General features: G+C 47.6%; 1 protein-coding gene across 1 annotated transcript in view; it reads right to left on the bottom strand.

Annotated features, from left to right (window-relative positions):
- Positions 1 to 24,954, bottom strand: part of aamp (angio-associated, migratory cell protein) — a 46,326-nt gene extending 21,372 nt beyond the window's left edge. Inside the window, exons 1-6 of the mRNA XM_068034456.1 lie at positions 24,726 to 24,954; positions 22,245 to 22,367; positions 19,150 to 19,269; positions 8,808 to 8,947; positions 7,721 to 7,865; positions 1,958 to 2,041 (exon numbers count right to left, since the gene is read on the bottom strand). Of these exons, the coding sequence (XP_067890557.1) occupies positions 1,958 to 2,041; positions 7,721 to 7,865; positions 8,808 to 8,947; positions 19,150 to 19,269; positions 22,245 to 22,367; positions 24,726 to 24,819 (706 nt within the window). The 5' untranslated portion in view covers positions 24,820 to 24,954. The remainder of the gene's footprint in view (positions 1 to 1,957; positions 2,042 to 7,720; positions 7,866 to 8,807; positions 8,948 to 19,149; positions 19,270 to 22,244; positions 22,368 to 24,725) is intronic.

Here is a 24,954-nt window from a genome sequence, read left to right on the forward strand (position 1 = left end):
TATCAACAGGACTGTGGCACCTTTGAACTTTTCTCTCATTCCCTGACCAACCCCACCGAGCTCCAGATCCCCCGTCCTATACACTCTTCTTCCTCCCTGCACCCTTCCTGTGCTGATATCGGGACCCATCGCACTGCCTCATACTTCAACCTTATTTTTCATTCTTTCATGGGAAGTGGGCATTGTTGGGAAGGTCAACATTTGTTGCCCATCCCTAGTTCCCCTTGACAACTGAGTGGCTTGCTAGGCCATTTCAGAGGGGATGTAAGAGTCAACCACATTGCTGTGGGTCTGGAGTCACCTGTAGGCCAGACCAGGTAAGAACGGCAGATTGCCTTTCTAAAGGGCATTAGTGAACCAGATGAGTTTTTATGACAATCAATGATAGTTTTATGGCACCATTACTGAGACTAGCTTTCAATTCCATATTTTTATTAATTAATTGAATTTATTAATAAATTGAATTTAAATTCCACCAACTGCCATGGTGGGATAGCCTAGGCCTCTGGATTACTAGTTCAGTAACATTACCCATGATGCCATCATCACCCTCATAACCTATCTTATTGCCAGGACCTCCAAATTCACCTCCCTCTCTCTCCACCTTCCTCCAATAGTCTACAGACATTTTAACAACCAAATTTAGCCATTGCTTCTCCATTTATCTTGCTCTTGGTAGCCTCAGAGGTGGTCCTGGCCTCAGCCTTTCAGCTGTACCTCTCACTTTAAAAACCAAAGCCCAGAATTAAAGGGAATGGAATTGCTGGACAGCAGTGACATGTCACGAGGCTGAAGCAATAGCCTCTGATCATGTAGCATCCCTGATCACAATGCTCCAATTATCTTCCTTTATTTCAATTTGCTTCAGAATGAAAACTCCTATTACCTGTTCATTTAAATTGTTTCATTAGAATTATTGGATAATCTTGAACAAAAGACAACTTCGGATTAGCAGGGGTAAACTGTACTTGGGACAGAAAGTGACAAGCGTTTGATGTGATTTGGGACCATGTATTTCCAACCATCGCTGCTGATGCGGTTGTTGAGCTTAATGTGGAACTGGTTCTCTCGCTGGTGGAATTGGCCACTCATTCTCTTGGTTAATCTTCCCCAGGGTTTTGCACTCTCTCTGATTCAGTTCCCCTTTCCATAGCACTGACATTCTCCAGACATCATCCAACTGTTCCCATGATGGTGCAAGGACTAGTGGACAAAGGCTGAAGATCTTGGGCAAGAGATACGGGGGGAATGTGAGGAAGAACTCTTTTTTAACGCAGTCAGTGGTAATGACCTGGAGCGCTCGGCCCACGAGGGCGTGGAAGCGAAGACAATCAATGATTTCAAAAAGAAATTGGATTGGCACTTTAAAGAAAACAAACTTACAGGGCAACGGGGATAGAGTGGGACTGACTGGACTGCTCGTGGAGAGCCGGCATGGTCTTCATGGGCTGAATGGCCTCCGTCTATGCCGTAAATGACTAACTCTCCACTGATCGCATTCAACATTACCTTCCCTCAGTTCTCATGGGCTCCAGTCCTTTTGCAGAGTGATGGATGAATCACTACACTCCAAGCCCTCAGTGAAATAGTAAAAAATCGTCTTTCTGCTAATTCTCCAAAGATATTGTACTTTTTATTTTTCAAGTCCAATTAGCAAATTCTCCTCCCAATTTGAAGACTCCTTCTCTAGTTCTTCTGCATCTAGTGGCATTCTTGGGCTCACTATCCCCTCCCTCAGTCCCCCTGTAAACTGTGACACTCCTCTTCAAATGATATCAGAAGGTTGCAAGCACGACTGTGCCAATCAAGACATTGTCGTCATCAGAGCAAGACCATGAAGGTTGGGGTTGTTACTCTGTGCCTTGTTTTTAGTGACGTTATTCTTGTTTAGCACTAATACACAATGTTGAAACCACAGGGTCGATCTACTCACTGGTCAGCTCCCCTGCTACATTACCTTGCACAATGTTGAGTAGTGACCCTTGCTTCAAATCCCAGACCCTTACTGTTCCATCTTCATAGCCAATGACTGATCGGTAACCTGGGGACACAAAGCGGAAAGTTTTACACAGAATTTGGGACAGGAAATCTTAAGTCACTTATTTTTACAATTGCTCTGTTATCTAGAAGAGTGCCCCATCGAGGATACATCAACCCCTGCATGATGACATCAGAGCAGATCACCTGCCATTTATGGAACATATACAATTTTCACTCCCTTGATTTCACACAGGTACAGTTTCCGTGTGTCTGATAGGAAGAGCACATTTTCTTCCTTTGGAAACACAGCAGGAGCAGGCAAGCTTTAGGAGACCTTCCTACCCAAATATGAATAAGTGGAATGCTCTGCTTTATCTAGCTCAAACCATTCAACTTACCACCAGATGCTGAAAACCTTTCCATCACTTGTTTCCGGCTAGCAGGATTATCTGAAGTTGACTGGGTAAATCTTGGAGTTGAGAGAGACAGGTTGACCCCTCCCGGTCCAATTCATGAGTCAGGTAGGCTGGCTCATTATTGACATTGCTCTGCAGCACTGTGGACTGACCTGCCTTAGCTATTGGATCACCTCATCTGCTGCGAAGGAGCAACTCTGCTGACAATTCAGCGCTCGAGCAGGACAGGACAGTAGAAAACACTAAATGCATCCCAATACTAGCAGAAAATCAAAGGGCAAAAGGGAGGGACAAACTTAAAACAATCACTAACACTAGAGAATAAGCACTAGGGGCGGCACAGTGGTTAGCATCGCAGCCTCACAGCTCCAGGGACCCGGGTTCGATTCTGGGTACTGCCTGTGCGGAGTTTGCAAGTTCTCCCTGTGTCTGCGTGGGTTTTCTCCAGGTGCTCCGGTTTCCTCCCACATCCAAAGACTTGCAGGTGATAGGTAAATTGGCCATTATAAATTGTCCCTAGTGTAGGTAGGGAATATGGGATTACTGTAGGGTTAGCATAAATGGGTGGTTGTTGGTCGTCACAGACTCGGTGGGCCGAAGGGCCTGTTTCAGTGCTGTATCTCTAAATAAATAAACTAATGGGACGAAAGGCTGACAAGTCCCCAGGACCAGATGGACTGCATCCTCGGGTCTTAAAAGAAGTGGCTGCAGATAATGGATGTAATGTTTGTAATCTTCTAAAATTCCTTAGATTCTGGAAAGATCCCAGTGGATTGGAAAACCACAAATGTAACACCTCTATTCAAAGAAGGAGAGAGACAGAAAGCATGAAACTATAGGCCAGTTAGCCTGACATCTATCTGGGTCAAAATCCTGGAACTCCCTTCCTAACAGCACTGTGGGTGTACCGATCCCACATGGACTGCAGTGGTTCAAGAAGGAGGACAAAGCTAACACTTTATGAATTTACCTTTAAAGACAACGTTTTTGGAGAACAAAGACAGACATCAGTCATCAAGACATCAGTCGGTGATCTCTAGCCACAGAGAGATCAAAAGCCATCTTGAATTCCAGCACAAGACTGACAGCGAGAGATCAATTCCTGCTGAGACGAGTTGGCAACCAAGTGCAGCAGAGAAATGAGAAATGGGAGTTCTGAAGAAGGGTCACTGACCTGAAACGTTAGCTCTGCTTCTCTCTCCACAGGCACTGCCAGATCTGCTGAGTATTTCCAGCATTTCTTGTTTTTAGTTCAGATTTCCAGCATCCGCAGTATTTTGCTTTTATATTAGAGAAATGACAGTGCCTTTTGAACAATTGCTCCACCAGTAAAAACTGAACTAAGAAATACCAGCACCGTCTTCAAACTGAACTGTTGACTGTCAGGAGACGCCAGCAACCCAGCAAGGGCAAGACGACCAAACAGGCCTGCAACTTGAAAACTTACCTTCCAAAAGGATCCCACAGGTTTTTCCTGAAAAACAGCAGACTTTTACACCTTGAACTCTTAACGCCTCTAACCCTTTACCTTCTATCTAGCTTTTCTTGAGTGAGTGGGTGGCATTGCGAATATTAAATATCTATTGAACAATAATCAGTCAATGTTCTGTTTAGACTCATGAGAAACCTGTCATTGTTTGTTTATTTGGACAAGAAAACACAGGGGCTGAAACACTAGTTTGTATAAAAACACTATCTGTGATCAGTTGGGAGGTGATTTGCCACCTGTCCATAACGAAGTGAAATCTTCTTTGAGGATGTAACAAAGCAGGGTGGTTAAAGGGGAACCAACAGATGTAGTGTATTTGGATTTCCAAAAGGCATTCGATAAGGTGCCACATAATAGGTTATTACACAAGATAACAACTCATGGTGCTGGGGGCGGGGTGGGGGGGGGATATATTAGCGTGGATAGAAAACTGACTAACTAACAGGAATGAGTTTAGATAAATGGGTAATTTTCAGGTTGGCAAACTAACTATTTGACTCCCACAGGGATCAGTCCTTGGGCCTCAAGTATTTACAATCGACATTAATGACCTGGATGACGGGATCGAGTGCATTGCCACCAAATTTGCTGATGATATAAAGATAGGTGGGAAAGCAAATAAAAACAAAGTTCTGGAAATACTCAGCAGGTCTGGCAGCATCTGTGGAGCGAGAAACAGAGTTAACGTTTCAGGTCAATGACCCTTGATCAGAACTGGCAAAGGTTAGAAAAGAATTAGGTTTTAAGCTAGTGAGGGGAAGGTGTTTGATAGGGCAGAGGGCAGGAGAGATTAAATTACAAAGCTGCCCTGGGGCAAAGGCAAATAGTGTGTTAATGCTTGTGGTGAAAGACAAAGCATTAGTCCAGAGAGCGTGTTAATAGCAGAATAATGAGCAGTTCTGACTGCATGAAAAACAGGCACATGATTAAAAAATAAAATATTTTAAAAAAAGGTCAGTCATGCTATGAAGTTATTGAACTCAATGTTCAGTCTGCAAGGCTGTAGAGTGCCTAATCGAAAGATCAGGTGCTGCTTCTCGAGCTTGCGCTGATGTTCACTGGAACACTGGAGCAGGCCAAAGACAGAAATGTTGGCCTGAAAGCGGAGGGGTGAGGGTGTTGAAATGGCAAGCAACTGGAAGCTCGGGGTCATGCTTTAGGACTGAGCAGAGATGTTCTGCAAAGTGGTCACCCAATCTGCGTTTGGTCTCCCCAATGTAGAGGAGGCCACATTGTGAGCAGCAAATCCAGTATACTACATTGAAAGTAGTACCAGTAAATCGCTGCTTCACCTGAAAGGAGTGTTTGGGGCCTGGGATAGTGAGGAGAGAGGATGTAAAAGGGCAGGTATTACACCTCCTGCAATTGCATGGGAAGGTGCCGTGGGATGGGAACGAAGTGTCGGGGGTAATGAAGGAGTGGATCAGGGCGTCGCGGAGGGAACAATCCCTTCGGAATGCTGACAGGGGTAGGTGGTGTTGATTCATTTGGTAGTGGCATCACACTGGAGGTGGCGGAAATAGCGGAGGATGATCCTTTGGATGTCGAGGCTGGTAGGGTGGAAAGTGAGGACAAGGGGAACCCTGTCACGATCCTGGGAGGGAGGGGAAGGGGTGAGGGCAGAGGTGTGGGAAATGGGCCGGACGTAGTTGAGGGCCCTGTCAACCACAGTGGGAGGGAATCCTCGCTTGAGGAAAAAGGAAGACATATCAGAAGCGCTGTAGTGGAAGGCTGCATCATCAGAGCAGATGCATCAGAGACGGAGAACCACTGGAGCAGGCCAACAACAGAAATGTTGGCATGAGAGCAGGGGGGAGTGTTGAAATGGCAAGGAATCAGAAGCTCAGGGTCATGCTTTCGACTGAGCAGAGGTATGAATCACTGGAACACTGCAGCAGGCCAAAGAAATGTTGGCAAGCTCGAGGAGCAGCACCTGATCTTTCGATTAGGCACTCTGCAGCCTTGCAGACTGAACATTGAGTTCAATAACTTCATAGCATGGCTGGCCTTTTTTAAAAAATATTTTATATTTTAACCATGTGCCCGTTTTTCATGTAGTCAGAGCTGCTCATTATTCTGCTATTAACACTCTCTCTGGACTCATACTTTGTCTTTCACCACAATCATTAACACACTCTTTGCCTTTTCCCCAGGACAGCTTTGTAATTTAATCTCTCCTGCCCTCTGCCCTATCAAACACCTTCCCCTTTGTTCTCTCCCCAACCCCCTCCCCTTCACTTGCTTAAAACCCAATTCTTTTTTAACCTTTGCCAATTCTGATGAAAGGTCATAGACCTGAAACGTTAACTCTGTTTCTCTCACCACAGATGCTGCCCGACCTGCTGAGTATTTCCAGCACTTTTTGTTTTTATTTCAGATTTCCAGCATCTGCAGTATTTTGCTTTTATTTTAGATGGGAAAGCAAATTGTGAGGAGGACACAAAGATTCCACAAAGGGACATAGATAGGTTCAGTGAGCGGACAGAAATGTGGCAGATGGCGTATAATGTCGGAAAATGTGAGGTTGTCCACTTTGGCAGGAAGAATAGTAAAGTAAATTATTTAATGGAGACAGACTACAGAACGTTGCTGTACAGAAGGATCTGGGTGTTCTCATACACGGAACACAAAATGTTAGCATGCCGGTACAGCAAATAATTGGGAAGGCAAATAGAATGTTGGCCTTTATTGTAAGGGGAATGGAGTATAAAAGTTGGGAAGTCTGGACAACTGTACAGGGTGTTGGTGGGACTACATCTAGAGTACAATGCACAGTTTTGGCCTCCTTATTTAAGGAGCGATATACTTGCACTGGAGGCAGTTCAAATAAGGTGCACCAGGCAGATTCCTGGGATGAAGGGGAATTTTTTTTATGAAGAAAGGTTGAGTAGGTTGGGCCTAAATGCATCGGAGTTTAGAAGAATGAGGGGTCATCTTACTGAAACATATAAAATTCTGAGGGGGCTTGAAAGGGTAGATGCCGAGAGGATGTTTCCTCTCATAGGGGCCTCTGGACCTAGGGGGCACAGTTCCAGAATAAGAGGTCGCCCAATTAAGGTGGAGATAAGGAGGAATTTCTTCTCTCAGACGGTTGCGAATCTTTGGAATTCTCTACTTAGCTGATGGTACAAGGACTAGGGGACACAGATTTAGGGTTTTGGACAAGAAATGCAGAGGCAAGGTGAGGAAGAACTTATTTTTTTTGCAGCGAGTGGTAATGATTTAGAACTCGTTGCATACAAGGGTTATGGAAACAGATGAATGATTTCATAAAGAAACAGCAGGGGCAATTGAGGGGCATGTACTTACAGGGCAACGGGGATAGATTGGGACTGATTGGATTGCTTTAGAGAGCCAACATGGACCCTTCGGGCCAAATGGCCTCCTTCTGTACCAGAATGACTCTGACCCCAGAAAGCTGTAGAGGCTGAAGCAGAGAGTATATTCATGGCTGGGACAGACAGGGGAGACGAGGGTTATAGGGAACGGGCAGAAAAGGGACGTTGAGGCAAAGATCAGATCTTGAATGGCGAAGTAGGCTTCAGGGACTGTAGGACCTACTTCTACTCCTATTTCGTATATGCTTATTAGACCTCATCAAGCATTAATCTAGCCAATCTCAGCAGGAACAGCTGCCAGCACCAGTTCCGGTTTTAAATCACTTTTTCCAATTCAGTGAAAACAGGATCTACATCAGAGAAAGTGCAACATTACCCTGGTCCCCCAATCATGGTACCACCCCCCACTCCCTCAACCACCCGCCCGGCACCCACCCCCCCCCCCCCACTCCCTCAACCTCAACCACCCGCAACCCCCCACCGCCCCAAGGCCTTACCATCAGGGAAGATCTTGCCGCAGGTTGCTTGGCAGCCAGTGCCTGGGAAGGTTTTGCATTCCCCACTGGGAATTTTCCACATCCAACAGCTCCCCTCATCCGTGCCAGCCAGCAGCACGTGGGCACAGGGATGCCACTCTACCCACTGTACACACAGAAAGCAAGAGATCAAGGAATGCCAATCTAACCAAGCTCTCAGTTTAATTTACTGCTTTGGGACAAATATGCAAAAAATAAAATCCACAGAAGCAAATAAACATAAATGCTGTGCCTTTCATTATTTCATCCCCCCAAGCTGCTCCCATCATTGGTGGCAGACCTGTCCCCACCAATACTGTACCCCAGTGTTATACAGTGACAGACCTCTCCCCACCAGTACTGTACCCCAGTGTTATACAGTGACAGACCTGTCCCCACCAGTACTATACCCCAGTGTTATACAGTGACAGACCTGTACCCACCAGTACTGTACCCCAGTGTTATACAGTGACAGACCTCTCCCCACCAGTACTGTACCCCAGTGTTATACAGTGACAGACCTCTCCCCACCAGTACTGTACCCCAGTGTTATACAGTGACAGACCTGTACCCACCAGTACTGTACCCCAGTGTTATACAGTGACAGACCTGTCCCCACCAGTACTGTACCTCAGTGTTATACAGTGACAGACCTGCACGCACCAGTACTGTACCCGTGTTATACAATGACAGACCTGTACGCACTGATACTGCAGCCCAGTGTTATATAGTGACAGACTTGCACGCTCCAGTACTGTACCCATGTTATACAGTGACAGACCTGTCCCCACCAGTACTGTACCCCAGTGTTATACAGTGACAGACCTGTACCCTCCAGTACTTTACAGGAGTGTTATACAGAGACAGTTTCAGAACAGGCACGACATGGGTTAGATAGAGTAAAGCTCCCTCTACACTGTCCCATAGTTCTGGGCTGTGTTTGAACACTGGCAGAGGTGAAAATGCCACTTGGTCCTTCCTGTGGGTCAGTTATTCCCTCTGAAACTGTAGCTACAGAAACTGGTTCCATGTCCGTATCAGCTGCTGCCATCATGGTCAGTGCCCTCACCTGCAGGTCACCTACTTCAAATGACCAGACTTCCTCCTTGGTTTCAACTTTCCAGACTTTGATCAGACCGCTCATGTCTCCTGTGACAACCAGAGCAGAATCATGACTGAACGAGGCCGAGACGATTGAATCTTTGTGGCCTAAATGGAAGAGAAATGAAATCCAGGTCAACAAGCATCATTCCAACTACCAGTGCCAGCACTAGCAGGTCTCTGGTACTTGCCCAAGGATTTATACTGCCTGCATGAGCCTAGACAGTGAGCAAAGGTGGCTATTCAACAATGGTTTTGGGGGGTGGGGGCGGCTGATCAGTTAAGTTTCATGCTGTCTTCACCCAACACCCACAGTTGCCAGCCAGAGACACAGTAGTTCTCAGACATACTAAACCTAGCTTCTCCCCACCCCAGTCCTGAAGTCCAGGGTACTGAGGCCAGCTATGCTGTGTCCAGCTGGACCTGGTGGTAATATTCCTTTACCAGAACCCTAACTGTGACAAACACAAGTAGTAAATTCCGGAGAAGCCGAGATTATAGCAGCTGGCAGGCTTTCAGGCAGGAGTACAGTGCTTTCAGATCAAATCTTTCATTTTGTTTTTCAATGACAAAAGATAGAACGTGCTTCACGGAAAAATGAAGAAGCTAGAGTCCAACTGCACTGTTGGACTCTATCAGGTGCCGATATGGGGTACAAGGTACCTTGCATATTCCTCTGACTGGTGAAGGGTTTTCAGACCCTTCCCAAAATCAAAAAACTACCAAAACCTAAAGTCTCCTTAAACTTTCCAAAACCTTCTCCTTTAGGTGAACTGACCTTAAACACTTCCTGATCAAACTTAGGGCAAATCGCATTTCGCCCAGCCTGTTCCGCCATTCAAACAGATCATGGCTGATCATCTACCTCTACGCCATTTTTCCCTATCCCTTACTGTCTATCAATTTCTGTCATGAATATGCTCAATGATTGAGCTTCCACAGCCCTCTGGGGTACAGAATTCCAAAGATTCACCACCCTCTGAGTGAAGAAATTCCACATCAGTTTTAAATGGCCTACCCCTTATTCTGAGACTGTGTCCCCTGGTTCTAAACTCATTAGCCAGAGGAAACATCCTATCCACATCTACCCTATCACACCCTGTAAAAATTTTGTAAGTTTCAATGAGCTCACCTCATTATTCTTCGATACAGGCCCAGCTTCCTCAATTTCTCCTCACAAGACAATCTCACCATCCCAGGGATTAGTCTGGTGAACCTCCGTTGCACTCCCTCTATGGCAAGTATATCCTTCCTTAGATAAGGAGACCAAAACTGTACACAATACTTCAGGTGCTGTCTCACCAAAGCTTTATACAAATGCAACAATATATTTTTACCACCATTATTTAACTAACTTGTTGGAGTTTTGTGAAGAGTAACAGAGAAGCTTGACGAGGGCAATGCTGTTGATGTGGTGTACATCGGCTTCAAAAGGCATTTGATACAGTGCTACACAACAGACACGCGAGCAAAGTTACAGCTCATGGAATAAAAGGGATGGTAGCAACATGGATAAGGAATTGGCTGAGTGACAGGAAACAAAGAGTAGTGGTTAATGGATGTTTTTTTGGACTGGAGGAAGGTTTGTACTGGAGTTCCCTAGGGGTCAGTGTTGGGACCCTTGCTTTTCCTGATATATATTAATGACCTAGGGCTTGGTGTGCAGGGCACAATTTCAAAATGATACAAATTTGGAATTATTGTAAACTGTGAGGAAGGTAGTGTAAAACTGCAAAAGGACAGACAAGTTGGTGGAATGGGCGGACAAGTGGCAAATGAAATTTAATGCAGAAAAGTAAGATTCATTTTGATAGAAAGAATGTGGAGAGACAATATAAACTAAAGGGTACAATTCTAAAGAGGGTGCAGGAGCAGAATGACCAGGATGTATATGTGCATAAATCACTGAAGGTGACAGGACAAGTTGAGAGAGCGGTTAATAAAGCATACAGTATCCTCGGCTTTATTAATAGGGGCATAGAGTACAAAAGCAATGAAATTACACTGAACCTGTATAACATTTTTGCGAGGAGCAGCTTGACAGCTTTTTGCGAGGAGCAGCTTGACAGAACGAGGTGCGGAGCGGACTTACAGCTGAGCGGTCAATTTCACTTGACAGAACGAGGTGCGGAGCGGACTTACAGCTGAGCGGTCAATTTCAGTAAGTTACAAGTTAATCCCCTTTTGTTTCGGAGGACCAGGGGACTGCTGGGTAAGGGAAAACTATTTATTTGGGCAGTTTTAAAATCTTTTTCTTTTTGCGAGGAGCAGCTTGACAGAACGAGGTGCGGAGCGGACTTACAGCTGAGCGGTCAATTTCAGTAAGTTACAAGTTAATCCCCTTTTGTTTCGGAGGATCAGGGGACTGCTGGGTAAGGGAAAACTATTTATTTGGGCAGTTTTAAAATCTTTTTCTTTTTGCGAGGAGCAGCTTGACAGAACGAGGTGCGGAGCGGACTTACAGCTGAGCGGTCAATTTCAGTAAGTTACAAGTTAATCCCCTTTTGTTTCGGAGGACCAGGGGACTGCTGGGTAAGGGAAAACTATTTATTTGGGCAGTTTTAAAATCTTTTTCTTTTTGCGAGGAGCAGCTTGACAGAACGAGGTGCGGAGCGGACTTACAGCTGAGCGGTCAATTTCAGTAAGTTACAAGTTAATCCCCTTTTGTTTCGGAGGATCAGGGGACTGCTGGGTAAGGGAAAACTATTTATTTGGGCAGTGGCAGTACCCGAGACACTACACGTGTAGTGTCTCCCACCCACCCTCCTCCTCTAACCAAAAAAAAAGGACTCTGGTGTGTTGATAAGGTAAGCTTTTTATTTAAAAAGTTCAGTCCGTCGGATTGCTAAGCGAACAAGTTTTGACTTTTTTTTTCGTTTGGTTTTTCAGTAGATTTGTTGGGAATCTAGAATAGTGGGAATGGAGGTAAAGGCAGTTGTATGTTCCTCCTGCAGAATGTGGGAGGTAGGGGTCGCCAAGAGTGTCCCTGCTGACTGCATCTGCGGGAAGTGCACCCAACTCCAGCTCCTCGCAGACCGCATTAGGGAACTGGAGCTGGATGAACTTCGGATCATTCGGGAGGCGGAGGGGATTATTGACAGGAGTTATAGGGAGGCAGTCACACCTCAGGTAAAAGAAGTAGGTAGATGGGTTACCGTCAGGGGAAGGAAAGGGAACCAGCAGGCAGTGCAGGGATCCCCTGTGGCCGTTTCCCTCAACAACAGGTATACCGTTTTGGATACTGTTGGGGGGGACGACTTACCAGGGGTAAGCAATGGGGTGCAGGTCTCTGGCACAGAGTCTGTCCCTGTTGCTCAGAAGGAAAAGGGGAAGAGGAGCAGAGCATTAGTCATTGGGGACTCCATAGTTAGGGGAACAGATAGGAGGTTCTGTGGGAACGAGAGAGACTCACGGTTGGTGTGTTGCCTCCCAGGTGCCAGGGTTCGTGATGTCTCCGATCGTGTTTTTGGGATCCTTAAGGGGGAGGGGGAGCACCCCCAAGTCGTGGTCCACATAGGCACCAACGACATAGGTAGGAAGAGAGATGGGGATTTAAGGCAGAAATTCAGGGAGCTAGGGTGGAAGCTTAGAGCGAGAACAACCAGAGTTGTTATCTCTGGGTTGTTGCCCGTGCCACGTGCTAGCGAAGAGAGGAATAGGGAGAGAGAGGAGTTGAACACGTGGCTGCAGGGATGGTGTAGGAGGGAGGGTTTTGGTTTCCTGGATAATTGGGGCTCTTTCTGGGGTAGGTGGGACCTCTACAAACAGGACGGTCTTCATCTGAACCAGAGGGGTACCAATATCCTGGGGGGGGAGATTTGTTAGTGCTCTTCGGGGGGGTTTAAACTAAATCAGCAGGGGAATGGGAACCTAAATTGTAGTTCCAGTGTACAGGCTGTTGAGAGTAGTGAGGTAGGGGATAAGGTTACAGGGACGCAAGAGGGCACTGGCAAGCAAGAACTTGGTTTAAAGTGTGTCTACTTCAACGCCAGGAGCATCCGGAATAAGGTGGGTAAGCTTGCAGCATGGGTTGGTACCTGGGATCCTGATGTTGTGGCCATTTCAGAGACATGGGTAGAGCAGGGGCAGGAATGGATGTTGCAGGTTCCGGGATTTAGATGTTTCAGTAAGAACAGAGAAGAGGGTAAAAGAGGGGGGGGTGTGGCATTGTTAATCAAGGAAAGTATTACAGCGGCAGAAAGGACGTTTGAGGACTCGTCTACTGAGGTAGTATGGGCCGAGGTTAGAAACAGGAGAGGAGAGGTCACCCTGTTGGGAGTTTTCTATAGACCTCCGAATAGTTCCAGAGATGTAGAGGAAAGGATAGCGAAGATGATTCTCGACAGGAGCGAGAGTAACAGGGTAGTGGTTATGGGGGACTTTAACTTTCCAAATATTGACTGGAAATACTATAGCTCGAGTACTTTAGATGGGTCTGTTTTTGTCCAGTGTGTGCAGGAGGGTTTTCTGACACAGTATGTGGACAGGCCAACCAGGGGCGATGCCACATTGGATTTGGTACTGGGTAATGAACCCGGCCAGGTGTTCGATTTAGATGTAGGTGAGCACTTTGGCGATAGTGATCACAATTCGGTTAGGTTTACCTTAGCGATGGGCAGGGACAGGTATATACCGCAGGGCAAGAATTATAGCTGGGGGAAAGGAAATTATGACGCGATTAGGCAAGATTTAGGATGTGTAGGATGGGGAAGGAAACTGCAGGGGATGGGCACAAACGAAATGTGGAGCTTATTCAAGGAGCAGCTACTGCGTGTCCTTGATAAGTATGTACCTGTCAGGCAGGGAGGAAGTTGTCGAGCGAGGGAGCCATGGTTTACTCAAGAAGTTGAAGCGCTTGTCAAGAGGAAGAGGGCGGCTTATGTTAGGATGAGACGTGAAGGCTCAGTTAGGGCGCTTGAGAGTTACAAGCTAGCCAGGAAGGATCTAAAGGGAGGGCTAAGAAGAGCAAGGAGAGGACACGAAAAGTCATTGGCAGATAGGATCAAAGAAAACCCTAAGGCTTTCTATAGGTATATCAGGAATAAAAGAATGATAAGAGTTAGAACAGGGCCAATCAAGGATAGTAGTGGGAAGTTGTGTGCGGAATCAGAGGAGATAGGGGAAGCGTTAAATGAATATTTTTCGTCAGTATTTACAGTAGAGAAAGAAAATGTTGCCGAGGAGATTACTGAGATACAGCCTACTAGGCTAGATGGGATTGAGATTCACAAGGAGGAGGTGTTAGCAATTTTGGAAAGTGTGAAAATAGATAAGTCCCCTGGGCCAGATGGGATTTATCCGAGGATTCTCTGGGAAGCCAGGGAGGAGATTGCAGAGCCGTTGTTGTTGATCTTTATGTCGTCATTGTCGACAGGAGTAGTGCCGGAGGACTGGAGGATAGCAAATGTTGTCCCCTTGTTCAAGAAGGGGAGTAGAGACAGCCCTGGTAATTATAGACCTGTGAGCCTTACTTCGGTTGTGGGTAAAATGTTGGAAAGGGTTATAAGAGATAGGATTTATAATCATCTTGAAAATAATAAGTTCATTTGCGATAGTCAGCACGGTTTTGTGAAAGGTAGGTCGCGCCTCACAAACCTTATTGAGTTTTTCGAGAAGGTGACCAAACAGGTGGATGAGGGTAAAGCCGTGGATGTGGTGTATATGGATTTCAGTAAGGCGTTTGATAAGGTTCCCCACGGTAGGCTATTGCAGAAAATACGGAAGTATGGGGTTGAAGGTGATTTAGAGCTTTGGATCAGAAATTGGCTAGCTGAAAGAAGACAGAGGGTGGTGGTTGATGGCAAATGTTCATCCTGGAGTTTAGTTACTAGTGGTGTACCGCAAGGTTCTGTTTTGGGGCCACTGCTGTTTGTCATTTTTATAAATGACCTGGATGAGGGTGTAGAAGGGTGGGTTAGTAAATTTGCGGATGACACGAAGGTCGGTGGAGTTGTGGATAGTGCCGAAGGATGTTGTAGGTTACAGAGGGACATAGATAGGCTGCAGAGCTGGGCTGAGAGATGGCAAATGGAGTTTAATGCGGAGAAGTGTGAGGTGATTCACTTTGGAAGGAGTAACAGCAATGCAGAGTACTGGGCTAATGGGAAGATTCTTGGTAGTGTAGATGAGCAGAGAGATCTTGGTGTCCAGGTACATAAATCCCTGAAAGTTGCTACCCAGGTTAATAGGGCTATTAAGAAGGCATATGGTGTGTTAGCTTTTATTAGTAGGGGGATCGAGTTTCGGAGCCACGAGGTCATGATGCAGCTGTACAAAACTCTGGTGAGGCCGCACCTTGAGTATTGCGTGCAGTTCTGGTCACCGCATTATAGGAAGGATGTGGAAGCTTTGGAAAGGGTGCAGAGGAGATTTACTAGGATGTTGCCTGGTATGGAAGGAAGGTCTTACGAGGAAAGGCTGAGGGACTTGGGGTTGTTTTCGTTAGAGAGAAGGAGGAGGAGAGGTGACTTAATAGAGACATACAAGATAATCAGAGGGTTAGATAGGGTGGATAGTGAGAGACTTTTTCCTCGGATGATGATGGCAAACACGAGGGGACATAGCTTTAAGTTGAGGGGTGAAAGATATAGGACAGATGTCAGAGGTAGTTTCTTTACGCAGAGAGTAGTAGGGGCGTGGAACGCCCTGCCTGCAACAGTAGTAGACTCGCCAACTTTAAGGGCATTTAAGTGGTCATTGGATAGACATATGGATGAAAATGGAATAGTGTAGGTCAGATGATCGGCGCAACATCGAGGGCCGAAGGGCCTGTACTGCGCTGTAATGTTCTAATTCTAATATCCTGGTTCAGCCACAACTGGAGTATTGTGTACAGTTCTGGGCACCACACTTAGGAAGAATGTGAAAGCATTAGAGAGGGTAGAGAAACGATTCACGAGAATGGTTCCAGGGATGAGGGACTTCAGTTATGAAGATAGGACTGGAGAAGTTGGGACTGTTTTCCTTGGAGAAGAGAAGGTTGAGAGGTGATTTTATAGAGATATGCAAAATCATGAGGGGTCTAGACAGAGCAGATAGAGAGAAACTTCCCATTGTGGAAGGATCTAGAACCAGGGGGCACAAATTTAAGGTGATTGGCAAAAGCAACGGTGACATGAGGAAAAACTCTTTTACGCGAGTGGTTAGGATCTGGAATACACTATCTGAAAGTGTGGTGGAGGCAGATCCAAATCGAGGCATTCAAGAGGGAACGGGATTATCTGAAAAGGAAGAAGGTGCCGAGCTACAGGGAGGCAAGGAGTGGTAATAGGCGAAATTGCTCCTTCAGGGAGTCAACACAGACACGACAGGCCACATGGCTTCCTTCTGTGCTGTCACAATTATATGAATCTCTGATCACTTCACATCGTCATGGAACCATATTTATTTTCTCCTCAGATTAAAACAATGCACCCTTAAGACAGACAGAGCAGCTTTTGGATTTTTGAGGCACAGTTGCATTGTGTTACCTAGGCAACAGTAGGAGAGGGGTCACATGGTATAATGTTTCCACTTAATGATGTAAAAACTGGCTGAAACCGGTTTTGAGAGACTCTCCAGCAAAGTGTGCTACTGAAGAGCTATGTCTTTTCTCTCAGCAAAAATTCTACAAGGAGCTACAGGCCAAATTAATTGCCCAAGGAGAAAAAAAAGCCCTTTTTTTTGAGAGACCGTTTGTATTGCTGAAGTAAAGTTTCGACTGACAGTGTGACGATTTTAGAATTCAAGTTGACCTATTGCTACGCTCATCGTTGAAAGAACGGTTTGGTGCCTGCTGCAGCCCAAGTGTTCGGAGTGCCTATCAAGAACAGACTATTTCATTGAATCTGTGTGAAGACTTGGAGTGACATCTGATTGTTCTAATCTGGATACCTCATCAACCTCCACTAAGACTAATTTATTTATTTGTTTTTAAGAAACAGCTAATTTTGAAAACATAATTGTTAAAAAAAAAAGAAACCGTTTAACTGTGATTTTTGAGTGCGTGTGTGTGGGGGGATAGTGTGAGAGAGAGAGAATGTGTGAGTGTGTATGTTATGTATGGGGGAGTTAGGATAAAATAAGTAGTTATAAGGTCTTTAGACATAGGTTTATCTTAATAGTGTTCAAGATTTTTTTTAAATAGTTAATTTGTTGTCTAAAGATACCTGGTCTGATTTATTCCAGGGGTTACTAGAGCGTTTAATTTGGCTGTTTTCCAGTTGGGTGGGAAAAGTTTAATAATATGCTGTGACCTGTGGAGTGATGGGACTGAATTGACAGTGCATTGTCCTAACAACATCATCTGACCAAAGGAAACCAAATTCTTCTCAATCATTTACAAGAAGCTGGTCGACCCTCCACCACCCCAGTGGCATTGTGTATGGGGAGTCACGATCAACTGCAGTCTTCAGGTTAAGCTGCATTACAGGCTAGACCAGGGAGTGGAGATGTAATGGAGTCCCAATCTTAAAGTAACACATCCTGGCCTTGTTTTTCCACTATACATTTGTCTATCTACATTTATGAGAAGTATCTACGTAAATAGGTCATGCTGTAATGACACCCTCCCACCAGTGGTGGTGCTGAAGTATCTCCACTGGCGGGAGGCCGCAATTCGATATTTAAACAGGCAATTTCCATGATAAATGTCGACACAGCAATGTACAATGGAAGAAGTTGCTGGGATGACAAGATTTTTAATATGACAAAAGAGAGAACTCCCATTTCTATAGTTCCTTTCACCCCCCCCCCCACCCCTCCCCCTCCCAGATGTCCCAAGGCACTTACCAGCCAATTAAACATTGCTGAAGTGCAGTCATTGCTGTAATGTGGGATATTAAATATATGATTATTGTAAAAGTTCCCTTTTCTTGCTCAATTTTGCATTACATCAAGCCCCGGCAACTTTTAATACTAGAACAGCATAGTTTTACTGATTAGATTTTCTTTCAAGGACGTCATCTGCCACAAGATGAGAAAGAATAAATCTTCGGATGTCTTCTATCCAGCAAGGCAGAAATCATATCGACCATGTTAAATGCACAAACTTTACTGTAGAATAAATCTCTGATTGAGGTCCATAAAGCAGTGTCCAGACCATGTCCATCACTCTGACTTTATCACATAATGAAAGGGAAGATTGAACAAAAGCCGACTCGATTTCGATATTTTCCTTGTTCTTCATTTTTCAATAGCACAACCGCAGTTTAAACACACCAATACTAATGTGGTGAGAATTCATTCAAATTATGAGACAAGCTTCTCCTCCTGCAAGATGGTAAGTCAAACACCCTCCCACCATTTTCAGCAGATGCGCAGGCCAAGTTTATTGAGTGTATTAGCAATAACACAGCAAAGCCGTCATCATATTATAGTGAATTCACCTTCACATTGTGCACCCAGCACTGCACTTGTATGAAAGCTAATTCAATCACTATAACCACCAGCACTGCATGCCGACAGAAAAGAAACAAAATACAAGACTTGCATTTATATAGCACCTTTCACAAGCTCTGCACTCTCAAAGTGCTTTACAGCCAATGAAGTATTTTTGGAGTCCAGTCACTGTTGCAATGAAGGAAAAACAGCAGCCAATTTGAGCACAGCAAGATCCCACAAACAGCAATGCGACAATGACCAGATAATCTGGTTTTTGTGATGTTGATTGAGGGATAAATATTGGTGCAGGACCCCGGGGAGAACTCCCCTGCTCTTATTAGAAATAGTGGTCATGGGATCTTTCACATCCACTCGAGGGGACAGACGGAGCCTCAGTTTAATGCCCCACCCGAAAGATGGCACCTCCAACAGTGCAGCGCTCCCCCAGTACCGCTTCTCCTTAGGTCCAGCACTCCCTCTGTTCTGACCCTCCAACAGTGCAGCACTCCCTCAGTTCTGGCACTTGAGTGTCAGCCTGGCATACGTGCTCTACAACAGTGCTTGAATCTATGACATTCTAATCAGGGAGTCAGTGCTACTTACTGAGCCACAGTTGACACCTAATATTCATTTGTATTGTTCCGGGTATAATAAAACAATCGCCTGCTGGTACCACCCATCATAAATGTGTTACAGTCTGCCAATCACAGAATCTTACAGCATACAAGAAGGCCTTTCATCCCATCCTGTCTGGACCAGTTCTGAAAGAGCTAGCTAATTAATTCCATTCCTCCGTTCTTTCCCCAGAGCCCTGTAAACTTTTCCATTTCAAGTATTTATCCAATTCCCTTCTGTTCAATCTGCTTCCACTGCTGCCCTATCAGGCAGTGAATTGCACCATTTGAAGTGGTGAGGCCTGAGCCTGTTTGTAATCTCAGAGAACGAGTTACCTGTACATTCCAGTAGCACCTCGCCATCAGTCAACCGCCACACAAAGGCCATATCATCCTCGCCGCCAGTCACTGCCAGTGAATTACTCCTAGGGTCCAAACCCAAGCAGAATACAGCCTCTAGAAAGAACAAGGGTTCGGGTTCATTCAGTCATTTTACTGTTGATGTACCTCAGTTTGAGACACCGATAATCAGAGAAAAAAATCAACAGGCACTTGGAGAGGTCTGAGTTAGTTAAGGAGAGACAGCATGGATTTGTAAAAGGCAGTTCATGTTTGACTAATCAAATTGAATTTTTTGACGAAGTAACAGAGAAGGTTGATGAAGGGAATGTGGTGGACGTTGTCTATATAGTTTTCAAGAAAGCGTTTGATAAAGTACCACATAAAAGGCTAGTTAACAAAATGGAGCCTCATGGAATAGGAGGGTCAGTGTCTAACTGAATAAAAAATTGGCTCAAGGACAGAAAACAGCCAGTTGTGGTAAATGGCTACTTATCAGATTGAAGGATGGTGCTGGGACCACTGCATTTTTTTGCTGTATATCATGACTTGGATCCTGGAATACAGAGTACAATCTCAAAATTCACTGTGATACCAAACTTGGAGGAGTGGCAAACAATGAGGATCTGCAGGGCTCCAGAAAAAACGCTGGAAGGTGGGATTAGAATAGGTGGATCGTTTTTCAGTCGGCACAGACACGATGGGTCAAGTGGCCTCTTTCTGTGCCTTAAACTTTCCATGATTCGGTCTTTTTCCAAATGGCAGGCACTGACAAGTGGGATAGCGCAGGGATCAGTGCAAGGACCCCAGCTATTCACAATATATATTAATGATTTAGATGAGGGAACTAAATGTAATATCTCCAAATTTGCAGATGACACAAAACTGGGTGGGAGGGTGAGTAGTGAGGAGGATGCAGAGAGGCTTCAGGGTGATTTGGACAAGTTGAGTGAGTGGGCTAATGCATGGCAGATGCAGTATAACATGGATAAATGTGAGGTTATCCACTTTGGTAGCAAAAACAGGAAGGCAGATTATCTGAACTGCTAGAAACTGAGAGAGGGGAATATGCAGCGAGACCTGGGTGTTCTCGTACACCAGTCACTGAAGGTAAGCATGCAGGTGCAACAGACGGCAAAAATGGCAAATGGTATGTTGGCCTTCATAGCAAGAGGATTAGAGTACAGCAGCAGGGATGTCTTGCTGCAATTATACAGGGCTTTGGTGAGGCCACACCTGGAATATTGTGTGCAGTTTTGGTCTCCTTATCTGAGGAAGGATGTTCTTGCTATAGAGGGAGTGCAGCGAAGGTTTACCAGTGATTCCTGGGATGGCAGGACTGACGTATGAGGAGAGATTGAGTCAGTTAGGATTATATTCGCTAGAGTTCAGAACAGTGAGGGGGGATTTCATAGAAACCTATAAAATTCTAATAGGATCTGACAGGGTAGATGCAGGAAGGATGTTCCCGATGGTGGGGGAGTCCAGAACCAGGGGCCATAGTCTAAGGATACGGGGTAAACCTCTCAGGACTGAGATGAGGAGAAATTTCTTCACCCAGAGAGTGGTGAGCCTGTGGAATTCACTACCACAGAAAGCAGTTGAGGCCAAAGCATTGTATATTTTCAAGTAGAAGTTAGATAGAGCTCTTGGGGCGAAAGGGATCAAAAGGATATGGGGGGAAAGCGGGAACAGGTTAGTGAGTTGGATGATCAGCCATGATCATAATGAATGGCAGAGCAGGCTTGAAGGGCTGATTGGCCTACTCCTGCTCCTAGTTTCTATGTTTCTATGATACCAATCAACTGCAATAGGACATAGATAGGCTAGCAGAATGGTCAACACAAGGCAGATGGAATTCAATACTGACAAGTGTGAGGGGATGCATTTTGGCAGAAGGGATAGGGAGAGCCAATATATACTTAATAGTGCAGTTACAGAGGGACCTGGGGGTGCATGTGCGTCGATCTTGAAAAGTGGCAGGACATATTGAGAGAGTGGTTAGTAAAGCATATGGGATCTTGGGCTTCATAAATAGAGGCACTGAGTACAAAAGCAGGGAGGTTATGATGAACCTTTATAAAGCTCTGGTTAGGCCCCAACTGGAGTATTGTGCCCAGTTCAGGTCACAACACTTTAGGAAGGATCCGAGGGTCCATGAAAGGGTGCAGGGGAGATTTACCAGATTGTTGACAGGGATGGGGGATTTTACTTACAAGGTTAGGTTGGAAAATCTGGGGTAGTTCTCTCTGGAGCAAAGGAGATTGTGGGAAGATTTAATAGAAGTGTACAAGGTTATGATAGGATTAGGTAAGTTAGGCAAGGAAAAACAGTTCCATTAATTGATGGTACAAGGACTAGGGAACACAGATTTGAAGGTTTGGGGCATGAGATGCAGGGGGAATGTGAAGAACATTTTTATGCAGCAAGTGGGAATGACCTGGAACTCACTGCCTGCGAGGACGGTGGAAACGGAGACAATGACTTCAAATGGAAATTGGATGGGCATTTGATGGAAATAAACTTGCAGGGACATGGGTATTCAGCGGTGGAGTGAGACTAACAGGATTGCTCTGTGGAGAGCTGGCATGGATTTGGTGGGCCAAATGGCCTCCTTCCCATGCCATAAATGACTCTCTGACACTGTTCTCCCACCAATTCACCACCCCTCCCAAATAGACTGGCTCCTCGACAAGGTTCAAGTTCCTGAAACACCGATCGTTCTACAGTTATCACTCAAGTGCTGTCAGTAATTCTATTCCACACCGGATAGCAGTTCATCCAGATCCTGCCCTCTCTCAGCATCCAACAGGCCAATGAGAAGCCACCAGATAACAATTAAAGGCAGGAATTCTGCCAGATTAACTGAGGGTTGCTGAGAGTAACGATGCTCAGTGCAGCCCACCAATGAAACTCGACATCCTGGTCTGCGTGGCTCACGATCAGACTGCGATTCACTTGCTCACTGAGAGGGTATTGGGGACCTCTGGCACAAAGAAAATTCTGCAACCCCCACAAATTTCCTGAGCTCCCTGCCAAAGCCACCCCACCGAGTGCCCAGCTCTGTGTCCCATGCAAAATTATTCAGTTACTTGTGTGTCTGGAGAAAGTCAGATCGCTGTCATCTCGTACCACCTCCATAGTCTCATCATCCTCCGTCACCCAGCTCCCATCATCTTCATCTTCCTCCTCCTCCACCTCATTCGCAAGATCACCTGTCAGAGAAACCAAAGTTATTGCGGTTCAGTAGCAGCCAGAGTGAGAAGCTCAGGGTATAAAGCCTGCAAATTCCAGGTAACATTCAGAGTGCAGAAGAGAACGTTGCGAGACCCCGAGCAAGGGGTGGTGGGGGGTAGGGCAGACACGACAGGGAGAAATGGGGTGGGGTGGGGTGGGGGACAGGGGCAAAGAGGGGAATGAGAAGTGGTGGGGAGTGTGCAACCTTACTCCTCACACGAATCCAGCCCCGCAATACACAGCTATGGTTCTCCTCCATCTCCCAGTAACCCCCCATCCCCCAGATCCTCCCCCCTCCACCCCCATAACCCCCAGACCCTGGACTCACCCCCAACACCACCCCCCCCCCACAATAATCCCCACCCCAACACCCCCCCCCCGCAGAAACACCCACCCCAACAACATACGCCCCCGCAATAACCCCCACCCCAACACCACGCCCCCGCAATAACCCCCACCCCAACACCACGCCCCCCGCAATAACCCCCACCCCAACACCACGCCCCCCTCAATAACCCCCACCCCAACACCACCCCCCCGCAATATCCCCCACACCAACCCCCCGCAATATCTCCCACCCCAACACCAACCCGCAATAACCCCCACCCCAACACCCACCCTGCAGTAACCCACACCCCACAGTAACCCCCACCTCAACATCCCCCCCCGCAGTAACCCCCAACCCAACAACCACCCCGCAATAACCCCCACCCCGCAATATCCCCCACCGACACCCCCCCCGCAGTAACCCCCACCCCGCAATAACCCCCACCCCGACACCCCCCCGCAGTAACCCCCACCCCAACATCCCCCCCCGCAGTAACCCCCACCCCGACACCCCCCCCCGCAGTAACCCCCACCCCGACACCCCCCCCCGCAGTAACCCCCACCCCGACACCCCCCCCGCAGTAACCCCCACCCCGACACCCCCCCCCGCAATAACCCCCACCCCAACACCCCCCACCCCCACAGCAACCCCCACCCCAACACCCCCCACCCCCACAGCAACCCCCACCCCAACACCCGTCCCCGCAATAACTCCCACCCCAAAAGCCCCCCCGCAAAAACCCCCACCCCAAAACCCCCCCCGCAATAACCCCCACCCCAACATCCCCCCCCCTCAATAACACCCACCCCAACACCCCCACCCCGCAGTAACCCCCACCCCAACACCCCCACCCCGCAGTAACCCCCACCCCACAATAATCCCCACCCCAACACCCCACCCCGCAATAACCCCCAACCCAACACCCCCACCCGGCAGTAACCCCCACTCCAACACCCCCACCCGGCAGTAACCCCCACCCCAACACCCCCACCCCGCAGTAACCCCCACCCCAACACCCCCAACCCACAGTAACCCCCACCCCCACCCCGCAGTAACCCCCACCGAAACACCCCCCACCCCCGCAATAACCCCCACCCCAACACCCCCCACCCCCGCAATAACCCCCACCCCAACATCCCCCCCCGCAATAACCCCCACCCCAACATCCCCCCCCGCAATAACCCCCACCCCAACATCCCCCCCCCGCAATAACCCCCACCCCAACATCCCCCCCCCGCAATAACCCCCACCCCAACATCCCCCCCCGCAATAACCCCCACCCCAACATCCCCCCCCCGCAATAACCCCCACCCCAACATCCCCCCCCCGCATTAACCCCCACCCCAACATCCCCCCCCCCGCAATAACCCCCACCCCAACATCTCCCCCCCCGCATTAACCCCCACCCCAACACCCACCCCGCGCAATAACCCCCACCCTAACATCCCCCCGCAGTAACCCCCACCCCATAATAACCCCCACCCCAACACCCACCCCGCGCAATAACCCCCACCCTAACATCCCCCCGCAGTAACCCCCACCCCGTAATAACCCCCACCCCAACACCCACCCCGCGCAATAACCCCCACCCTAACATCCCCCCGCAGTAACCCCCACCCCGTAATAACCCCCGCCCCAACACCCCCACCCCGCAGTAACCCCCACCCCAACACCCCACCCCGCAATAACCCCCACCCCAACACCCCCACCCCGCAGCAACCCCCACCATGCAATAATCCCCACCCCAACACCCCCACCCCGCACTAACCCCCACCCCACAGTAACCCCCACCCCAACACCCCCACCCCGCAATAACCCCCACCCCGCAGTACCCCCCACCCCCACCCCGCAGTAACCCCCACCCCCACCCCCACCCCCGCAGTAACCCCCACCCCCGCAGTAACCCCCACCCCCACCCCCACCCCCACCCCCGCAGTAACCCCCACCCCCGCAGTAACCCCCACCCCAACACCCCCACCCCACAGTAACCCCCACCCCCGCTGTTTACCCGCCGCAGCTTCACTCTGGTTCAACTCAATCACTTCCACGATCTCCTCGCCTTCGTGCAGCTCCAGCTGGGGACTCAGCTCCTGCTCCGCCATCCACCCCTTCCCTCCACTGGTCAAAGTAACTAGTTAGCTGACTAACTAACTCACTAACCCGGTTACACTAACCAGGCCGCTTCACAGCACAGCGGCCACCCGCTCAAAGTCCAACCCCCCTGCCCTCACAGCACA

Source organism: Heterodontus francisci, chromosome 7, assembly GCF_036365525.1.
Source record: "Heterodontus francisci isolate sHetFra1 chromosome 7, sHetFra1.hap1, whole genome shotgun sequence".
Classification (NCBI taxonomy): Eukaryota; Metazoa; Chordata; class Chondrichthyes; order Heterodontiformes; family Heterodontidae; genus Heterodontus; species Heterodontus francisci.